Raw genomic sequence first — 10,580 nt, 5'->3', positions numbered from 1 at the left:
TACTCTTTACAGTGGCACGATGACATCATCTCTAAACTTCACTTAGGGGTTGGGCTGAGCGTGCGAGCGCTATGGAACACAGGACACAGAACACTAACTAACAAAAGAACACTAAGCCATCCTCTCTGAGTGAGACACACACACAGACACACACACACACACATTGAGTGGCTGCTAGTGCCTCTCCATTATTGAGTAGTTGTGATGTAAGTGGCTCCAGGCTCTGGTACGTACACCTCTATTCATAGATAGAAGGAGAGGGGAGAGAGGAAGAGAGGGGAGAGGGGAAGAGGGAGAGAGGGGAGAGGGGAAGAGGGAGAGAGGGGAGAGGGGAAGAGGGAGAGGGAGGGAGAGAGGAAGAGAGGGGAGAGGGGAAGAGGGAGAGAGGGGAGAGAGGGAGAGGGAGAGAGGGAGAGGGGAGAGAGGAGAGGGGAGAGAGGAAGAGAGGGGAGAAGGGAGAGAGGAAGAGAGGGAGAGGGGAAGAGGGAGAGAGGGGAGAGGGGAAGAGGGAGAGGGGGGAGAGAGGAAGAGGGAGAGAGGGAGAGAGGAAGAGGGAGAGAAAGGAGAGGAAGAGGGGAGAGAGGGAGAGGGGAGACAGGAAGAGAGGAGAGAGGGAGAGGGGAGAGGGGAGAGAGGGAGAGGGAAGAGAGGAAGAGAGGAGAGAGGGAGAGGGAGAGGGGGGAGAGGAAGAGGGGAGAGAGGGAGAGGGGAGAGAGGAAGAAGGGAGAGGGGAGAGAGGAAGAGGGGAGAAGGGAGAGGGGAGAGAGGAAGAGGGGACAGAGGGAGAGGAGGGAGAGGGGAGAGAGGGAAGAAAATAAGAAGTAGAAGTGCACACCCCTCTGACGTCGTCCCTGAATTCCTCTATCACTGTCTCCTTCGCTCTCTTCATCACTCTGTCCGTCCCTCCGCCTCTCCCACATACTCTCTCCGTTGCCTTCACCTCTCATATTCATCACACTCATCTACCCATGCACTGGAGCCACTCCCCTCCTTCCCCACCTGTCTTCATTCCCTTCCCTCTCTCCCTAGCCATCTCTGACATCATCCCTCTCTCATCCCACTCTCACTATCTTTCTCCATCTCTCTCCCTCTCCTTTAAACACTTCACTTCCTCCCTGGCCTGTACTCTAGGGTCCTCTCTGCTAGACTACCCAAATCCTCTCTGACATCTCATCCCTCTCTCCCGCCTCTCCCCACCTCTCTCCATCTCCTTCTCTCCATCTCTCCTAATATCTCCATCTCCCTCTGGTCTGCATTTTAAGGACCTGCTGTTCTTTTCACACCATTGCTCCCACTAGGTCACATCTCTAAAATAGTACTCATCTCTTCCTTCCGTTTCCCCCGCTCTCTCCCTCTTGGCCTATCTCTCTCTCTCTCCATCACTCTTTCACTCCTCTTTCCTCTCTGCTCTCTCCCTCCCACTACCCATCTCTCATCTGGTAGTACGTGCCAACCTTTAGGGTCGTTGTAGGCCAGGCGAGAGCTGATCTTTAAAGGCTCGCTCATATTGCACCGAATGTGGATCTAGTGTTCATCTGCAGATCGGTCTTTTAGGGACCACCCGCTGTAGACGTCTACTGCTGACATTTTCACCTGATTCTACATGTAAAATCGGTGCGCACTCGGATTGCAAATTACGGCCGGCACTTTGTTCAGAGGTTCTAAGTACTCTCGGCCAGCAAACGCTATTGGTGTGTCTTAGCCCTCAGGTGTTTAGGTTCATCGTGGCCCTATAGAGTGATTTTCTAAGGCCAGAATAGGCGTAGGCCAGTGTGCCACAGAGAGTTGTAAGGACGTCTCAATGTGTTGTGTGTGTGTGAGCTTTTTATACCAGTTGGACGTGTGTATTTTGGGTTTTAGGTACAAGTTTGGTAAAAGGTGGTTTTGTGTGGGTGTTTTTTGTCTGTCATGTACAGAGTTCTTTTTCAAGTTGTGTGTGTTATGTGTCTTCAGGCACCGAGGACGTTCGTCTAAATAATGAGTGTAACAGTGATCCAGTCTGTCCTCCTAAATGTCGCTGTGAGTCCAACGTGGTGGACTGCTCCAACCTACGTCTCAATAAGATACCAGAACACATCCCTTCCTCTACCACTGAACTGTAAGAACACACACACATACACAGACACACACACACACACACACACACACACACACACACACACACACACACACACACACACACACACACACACACACACACACACACACACACACACACATACACACACATACACACACACACACACACACACACACACACACACACACACACACACACACATGCGCATACACACACACACACACACACACAGACACACACACACATATATACACATACACACACACACACACACACACACACACACACACACACACACACACACACACACACACACACACACACACACACACACACACACACACACACACACACACACACACACACATACATACACACACCCATACACACAAGCACACACACATACATACACACACACACACACACATACACACACATGTACACACACACACACACACACACACACACACACACACACACACACACACACACACACACACACACACACACACACACACACACACACACACACACACACACACACACACACACACACACAGACACACACACACACACACACACACACACACACAGACACACATGCCTCCCTGACACTTAACTGCAAGACATCTGGACCACATTAATCACACATTTATGTCAATGGTTTATCTCTGCAAATGTTTGAAACCTCTTCAGGATTCGTCGCTGTGTTTCTGTTTCTTTCTACCCATGTTCTGTTTTCTCCTCTCTTCCCAGTCGTCTGAACAACAATGATATCAGTACACTGGAGGCTGTAGGAGTCTTCAAGACCCTCTCTCAGCTCAAAAAGATGTAAGTTGTAGTTTAGGTTATACTATGGTAACTTATTTACTTAATCAAAGAAGTTTATTGAACTTATTTTTATTTCGCTTTACTTGATTTATTCCCAGTAACCTTAGCAATAATAAGATCACAGAGATCGAAGATGGGGTGTTCGAGGGGGCGGGGTCAGTCAATGAGCTCCACCTCACCGCCAATCAGCTGGACTCTGTCCGCAGTGGAATGTTCAAGGGACTGGAGGGACTACGCATGCTGTGAGTCACACACACACACACACACACACACACACACACACACACACACACACACACACACACACACACACACACACACACACACACACACACACACACACACACACACACACACACACACACACACACACATTGACACAAACAGATGCAAACATGAGCACATGCATGCACACACACTCATGCATACGTCAAATCAAAAACATTTATTTGTCACATGCGCCGAATACAACAGGTGTAGAACTTACCAGGAAATACTTACTAAATAAACTAAAGTAAAAACATTTATCAAAGAAAGTAACACAATAAAATAACAATAACGAGGCTATATACAGGGGGTACCGGTACCGAGTCAATGTGGAGGCCATATACAGGGGGTACCGGTACCGAGTCAATGTTATTCGAGGTAATTTGTACATGTAGGTATGGGGAAAGTGTCTGTATGGGGGAAGTGACTGTATGGGTAAAGTGACTGTATGTGGAAAGTGATTAATAAACAGTGAGTAGCAGCAGTGTAAAAACATCGGGGGGGGGGGGGGGGGGGGGGGTCAATATAAATAATCTGGTGGCCATTTGATTCATTGTTCAGCAGTCTTATGGCTTGGGGGTAGAAGCTGTTGAGGATCGTTTTGGACCTAGACTTGGCGCTCCGGTACCGCTATCCGTGGGGTAGCAGAGAGACCAGTCTATGACTTGACTGACTGAAGTCTTTGACAATTATTTGGGCCTTCCTCTGACACCGCCTGGTATAGAGGTCCTGGATGAGAACATGCATACATGCCCAGACACTTAATGTACAATTCTCTCCTGCCAGTCTCATGGGACTCCACACAGAAACCTTCCACACGCAATAAATGACCAAACTTATCCACATCCTCAAATCTTTATCTAATCCTAATTTATCCAAATCTTTGTCCTGATATTTATGTATATCACTATATTTCAATACACTTCATTCCTGTTCACATCACAATGGTATATGACAATTGAGCTGTTCTCTCTATTCCAGAATGTTGAGGAACAACAAGATCAGCTGTATCCATAACAACAGCTTCACTGGCCTGTACAACGTTCGCCTGTTGTCTCTCTATGACAACCAGCTAACTACCATCACCCCTGGAGCCTTCGACACCCTGCAAACACTGTCTACACTGTAAGACACACATACACATGTCATCAAAGACACGACACACACATACACATACACACACGGCGCATTAAAGCATAATTGGTGTAATTATTAAGTCTGGTAGTGACTCTCTCCCTCGCTCTCTCCATCAGTAACCTCCTTGCTAACTCCTTCAACTGTGACTGTCGTCTGGCCTGGCTTGGTGATTGGCTGAGAAGCAGGAAGATCGTCACGGGCAACCCTCGATGCCAGCGCCCCGCCTTCCTCAAGGAGATCCCACTACAGGACGTGGCAGTCCCTGACTTCCGCTGTGAAGAGGGTGAGTTACGGTCAACACACACACACACACACACACACACACACACACACACACACACACACACACACACACACACACACACACACACACACACACACACACACACAATCCAGCACACAAGTTTTTTTTGTTTTGCCATGCACTGTCCCTTTAAGATAAAGGTAATTACCTATTGATGTTCCCCATTGTGTAGGAGGTAAATTAACTAGCCGGGACTGGACTGATAAAACATTCTGCACCAATTTCTCACTCCTCTTTCTTTCAAAGTCAAAAAGTGGTTGAATGGGACTCTAGGTAATCGACTGTCTTTGTGAACGTATTTTGTTATTTTGTTAACCAACTGATTTCACACTCAGCAGTACCTAGGCTTCTGATCGATGCACCTGACAAACACACACAAACACACACACACTCAGCAGTACCTAGGCTTCTGATCGATGCACCTGACAAACACACACACACTCAGCAGTACCTAGGCTTCTGATCGATGCTGGCTGAGTGGTGGTATTGAGCTGCTGGCTGAGTGGTGGTATTGAGCTGCTGGCTGAGTGGTGGTATTGAGCTGCTGGCTGAGTGGTGGTATTGAGCTGCTGGCTGAGTGGTGGTATTGAGCTGCTGGCTGAGTGGTGGTATTGAGCTGCTGGCTGAGTGGTGGTATTGAGCTGCTGGCTGAGTGGTGGTATTGAGCTGCTGGCTGAGTGGTGGTATTGAGCTGCTGGCTGAGTGGTGGTATTGAGCTGCTGGCTGAGTGGTGGTATTGAGCTGCTGGCTGAGTGGTGGTATTGAGCTGCTGGCTGAGTGGTGGTATTGAGCTGCTGGCTGTATTGACCAGTGAATCTTCTTGCTGCTGAGAATGAATGAATGCTCTGTCTTTGTCTCACCAGCTTTCCTCTGTTCTCAATTCAATTCAAGGGCATTTATTGGCATGGGAAACATGTGTTAACAATGCCAAAGCAAGTGAGGTAGATAATATACAAAAGTGAAATAAACAATAAAAATTAACAGTAGACATTACACTCACAGAAGTTTCAAAAGAATAAAGACATTACAAATGTCATATTATGTATATATACAGTGTTGTAACAATGTACAAATGGTTAATGTACAAAAGGGAAAATAAATAAGCATAAATATGGGTTGTATTTACAATGGTGTTTGATCTTCACTGGTTGACCTTTTCTTGTCTCATTTGGTGACAGGTATCTGTCTCTCCCTCCCTCTCCCCCTCTCTACCTCCCCTTCCACAGCATATCGCTCTTCCTCACACTGCTGTCCCTCTCTTTATCTTTGGTATATGGTATATGTCTCTCCTTATCTCTTTCTCTATCTCCCTCCTTCTCTCCCCCCCTTTCCCACCCCTATTTCTCTAGCTGTGTTCCTCGCCCGATCTGCTTTGTTCTTAGACTTTGCTAAATTGTTAGCGATAATTGTGTGTCTCTGTGTTTAAGTGTGTGACTCAAAGCCATTTGAATAATCAAAATCCCCTCCCTCACTGTCGCCTTCTCCCCCCTCTCTACCTCTCTCTCTCTCTCTCTCTCTCTCTCTCTCCAGGTGTGGAGGAGACGAGCTGTGTGCCCAGGCCTCAGTGTCCCAGTGAGTGTACTTGTCTGGAGACCGTAGTACGCTGCAGTAACAAACACCTCCGTGCGCTGCCCAAAGGCATCCCCAGAAACGTCACCGAGCTGTGAGTTCCTTCGCAGAACATCAAACATTTCAATTATAAAATGTTTGTGATGAAATCAGGTTTAACTTTATGGACATGGGCAGATTGTAGCATTGTAGTCAAGACAGAAAGATAGAGACAGGCAGAAAGATAGAGACAGGCAGAAAGATAGAGACAGGCAGAAAGATAGAGACAGGCAGAAAGATAGAGACAGGCAGAAAGATAGAGACAGGCAGAAAGATAGAGACAGACAGAAAGATAGAGACAGGCAGAAAGAGAGAGATAGACAGAAAGAGAGAGATAGACAGAAAGAGAGAGACAGACAGAAAGAGAGAGACAGACAGAAAGAGAGAGACAGGCAGAAAGATAGAGACAGACAGAAAGAGAGAGATAGACAGAAAGAGAGAGACAGACAGAAAGATAGAGACAGACAGAAAGATAGAGACAGACAGAAAGATAGAGACAGACAGAAAGAGAGAGACAGACAGAAAGAGAGAGACAGACAGAAAGAGAGAGACAGGCAGAAAGAGAGAGATAGACAGAAAGAGAGAGACAGACAGAAAGAGAGAGACAGACAGAAAGAGAGAGACAGACAGAAAGAGAGAGACAGGCAGAAAGAGAGAGACAGGCAGAAAGAGAGAGACAGACAGAAAGAGAGAGACAGGCAGAAAGAGAGAGACAGGCAGAAAGAGAGAGATAGACAGAAAGAGAGAGACAGACAGAAAGAGAGAGACAGGCAGAAAGAGAGAGACAGGCAGAAAGATAGAGACAGACAGAAAGAGAGAGATAGACAGAAAGAGAGAGACAGACAGAAAGAGAGAGACAGACAGAAAGAGAGAGACAGACAGAAAGAGAGAGACAGACAGAAAGAGAGAGACAGGCAGAAAGAGAGAGACAGACAGAAAGAGAGAGACAGACAGAAAGATAGAGACAGGCAGAAAGATAGAGACAGACAGAAAGAAGAGACAGGCAGAAAAAGAGAGACAGGCAGAAAGAGAGAGACAGACAGAAAGAGAGAGATAGACAGAAAGAGAGAGACAGACAGAAAGAGAGAGACAGGCAGAAAGAGAGAGACAGGCAGAAAGATAGAGACAGACAGAAAGAGAGAGATAGACAGAAAGAGAGAGACAGACAGAAAGATAGAGACAGACAGAAAGAGAGAGACAGACAGAAAGAGAGAGACAGGCAGAAAGAGAGAGACAGACAGAAAGAGAGAGACAGGCAGAAAGAGAGAGACAGGCAGAAAGATAGAGACAGACAGAAAGAGAGAGACAGGCAGAAAAAGAGAGACAGGCAGAAAGAGAGAGACAGACAGAAAGAGAGAGATAGACAGAAAGAGAGAGACAGACAGAAAGAGAGAGACAGGCAGAAAGAGAGAGACAGGCAGAAAGATAGAGACAGACAGAAAGAGAGAGATAGACAGAAAGAGAGAGACAGACAGAAAGATAGAGACAGACAGAAAGAGAGAGACAGACAGAAAGAGAGAGACAGGCAGAAAGAGAGAGACAGACAGAAAGAGAGAGACAGGCAGAAAGAGAGAGACAGACAGAAAGAGAGAGACAGACAGAAAGAGAGAGACAGACAGAAAGATAGAGACAGACAGAAAGATAGAGACAGGCAGAAAGAGAGAGGGAGGCAGAAAGATAGAGACAGGCAGAAAGATAGAGACAGACAGAAAGATAGAGACAGACAGAAAGAGAGAGACAGGCAGAAAGATAGAGACAGACAGAAAGAGAGAGACAGGCAGAAAGAGAGAGACAGACAGAAAGATAGAGACAGACAGAAAGAGAGAGACAGGCAGAAAGAGAGAGACAGGCAGAAAGATAGAGACAGACAGAAAGATAGAGACAGACAGAAAGAGAGAGACAGGCAGAAAGATAGAGATAGACAGAAAGAGAGAGACAGGCAGAAAGATAGAGATAGACAGAAAGAGAGAGACAGGCAGAAAGAGAGAGACAGGCAGAAAGATAGAGACAGACAGAAAGAGAGAGACAGACAGAAAGAGAGAGACAGGCAGAAAGAGAGAGACAGGCAGAAAGAGAGAGGGAGGTTGTAGTTGTTCTCTCAGACATGCCTGTCTGCTCCCAGCGGCCACCAGGCCTAACACTGATGTCACTCTCTCTATGGGGCCCAAGGACTGTGTGGTCCCCAGCAGCAAGAGGACATTTGAATGAGAAATTTTTGTTGGGATGGGTCTGAACTTTCCTCCACTTCTCCACGGGGTACACAGACACACGCACGCACGCACACACACACACACACACACACACACACACACACACACACACACACACACACACACACACACACACACACACACACACACACACACACACACACACACACACACACACACACACACACACACACACACACACACACACACACACACACACACACACAGGCTGTCATTGTCGTAGCAGGTATGACCAGGTGTCCCATGCTTTCATCTGAGTGTGCTGCTCCAACACTGTCATTAATGAAACTACTGTAACCCTTGCACACACACACACACACACACACACAGTCTTTAGCCATATAACGCTCCACCGTTATTACTCCATGCCCCTACCTTATCCCACCTCGCAACACTCACACACACTGTCATTACCCCATCACCTTCACCTACGTGAGGGCCTCTTTGCCCTCAGGGCAGCATAGAACAATAGCAGAAGACCTCAATGTTGCAGTAGAGATTTATGTGGGGGGTGGGAGTGTGTCCATGGTAGTTACACTCTTTTCCCTTTAACAGCAGAGGGAGGGGAAGATAGTTAGAGAAGGGTGTGGGTGGAGGCAGGGGAGGGTGGAGGAGATAGGTAGAGAAGGGTGTGGGTGGAGGCAGGGGAGGGTGGAGGAGATAGGTAGAGAGGGGTGTGGGTGGAGGCAGGGGAGGGTGGAGGAGATAGGTAGAGAGGGGTGTGGTGGAGGCAGGGGAGGGGTGGAGGAGATAGGTAGAGAGGGGTGTGGGTGGAGGCAGGGGAGGGTGGAGGAGATAGGTAGAGAGGGGTGTGGGTGGAGGAGTGGGGAGGGTGGAGGAGATAGGTAGAGAAGGGTGTGGGTGGAGGCAGGGGAGGGTGGAGGAGATAGGTAGAGAGGGGTGTGGGTGGAGGCAGGGGAGGGTGGAGGAGATAGGTAGAGAGGGGTGTGGGTGGAGGCAGGGGAGGGTGGAGGAGATAGGTAGAGAGGGGTGTGGGTGGAGGCAGGGGAGGGTGGAGGAGATAGGTAGAGAGGGGTGTGGGTGGAGGAGTGGTGGGACAGTGCTACTATCTGACAGGGGGGTGTTAGGGTTAGTGGTCTGGCCTTTCTCTCTCTGTGGCTTTAGAAAGGCCTGAGCTCTGAATGCTGCCATTTCACACAAGTATTAAATGCTGAATGTCTGTCTGTCTCTGCACAGGTATCTAGATGGGAACCAGTTCAGCGTGGTGCCAAAGGAACTGTCTACCTTCAAATACCTCCAGTTAGTGTGAGTGTGTCTTCCTGACCAGCCTTTATATTTACCCGGTGTTATTTGTCAGTGTGTAATTTAACAGTGTGTTCTGTCTCTTCCAGAGACCTGAGTAACAACAAGATCAACTCTCTAACCAACTCTTCATTCTCCAACATGAGTCAGCTCACCACACTGTAAGCACTGATCAGTCCACCGGTCCACTATGAGAGCACGGAACACACAATCACAACTCTCTGGTTATCCAGGATCTGTTTTAACATGAGGGATTGATGACAGGGTATAATCACTGTTTCTGACTCATTCCAGGATCCTGAGTTACAACTCTCTGCGCTGCATCCCCAGTCTGGCCTTTGGTGGACTACGCTCTCTTCGACTACTGTGAGCACCTTCTCCTATCCCATCTCTGTGTGCATGCCTGTGTGTGTGTGTGTGTGTGTGTGTGTGTGTGTGTGTGTGTGTGTGTGTGTGTGTGTGTGTGTGTGTGTGTGTGTGTGTGTGTGTGTGTGTGTGTGTGTGTGTGTGTGTGTGTGTGTGTGTGTGTGTGTGTGTGTGTGTGTGTGTGTGTGTGTGTGTGTGTGTGTGTTTGTAGAGGACAGAGCAGATGTTGAGAATTGTAGAGTGACTCCAGTGAAGCTGTTCTGGACACTATAAACAGCTAGGGCATCTCAGATGACACACACCACCCAGTCCAGTCCAGCCCAACCCAGTCCAGCCCAGCCCAACCCAGCCCAGCCCCCCCCAACCCAGCCCAGCCCAGCCCAGCCCAGCCCAATCCAGCCCAGCCCAGCCCAGCCCAGCCCAGCCCAGCCCAACTGTACATAGAATGGACTGAGTGATGATGCAAGTCTGCTCTGCTGCCAACGATACAGTC

The 10,580-nt window shown here is 48.2% G+C and overlaps 1 protein-coding gene across 4 annotated transcripts in view; it reads left to right on the top strand.

Moving 5' to 3' along the window:
- LOC129859823 (slit homolog 1 protein-like) overlaps nt 1–10,580 on the top strand; it is a 207,429-nt gene that overhangs the window by 177,047 nt on the left and 19,802 nt on the right. For all 4 annotated transcript variants that reach the window (XM_055930001.1, XM_055929993.1, XM_055929983.1 and 1 more), the window contains exons 15-23: nt 1,954–2,098; nt 2,837–2,911; nt 3,010–3,153; nt 4,160–4,303; nt 4,432–4,598; nt 6,150–6,282; nt 9,656–9,724; nt 9,811–9,882; nt 10,016–10,087. In XM_055930001.1, the coding sequence (XP_055785976.1) occupies nt 1,954–2,098; nt 2,837–2,911; nt 3,010–3,153; nt 4,160–4,303; nt 4,432–4,598; nt 6,150–6,282; nt 9,656–9,724; nt 9,811–9,882; nt 10,016–10,087 (1,021 nt within the window). The remainder of the gene's footprint in view (nt 1–1,953; nt 2,099–2,836; nt 2,912–3,009; nt 3,154–4,159; nt 4,304–4,431; nt 4,599–6,149; nt 6,283–9,655; nt 9,725–9,810; nt 9,883–10,015; nt 10,088–10,580) is intronic.

The sequence above is a fragment of the Salvelinus fontinalis genome, chromosome 1, assembly GCF_029448725.1.
Source record: "Salvelinus fontinalis isolate EN_2023a chromosome 1, ASM2944872v1, whole genome shotgun sequence".
NCBI classification, from domain to species: Eukaryota; Metazoa; Chordata; class Actinopteri; order Salmoniformes; family Salmonidae; genus Salvelinus; species Salvelinus fontinalis.
The sequence above is the reverse complement of the archived record's forward strand: the minus strand, read 5'-3'. Positions and strand labels throughout refer to the sequence as shown.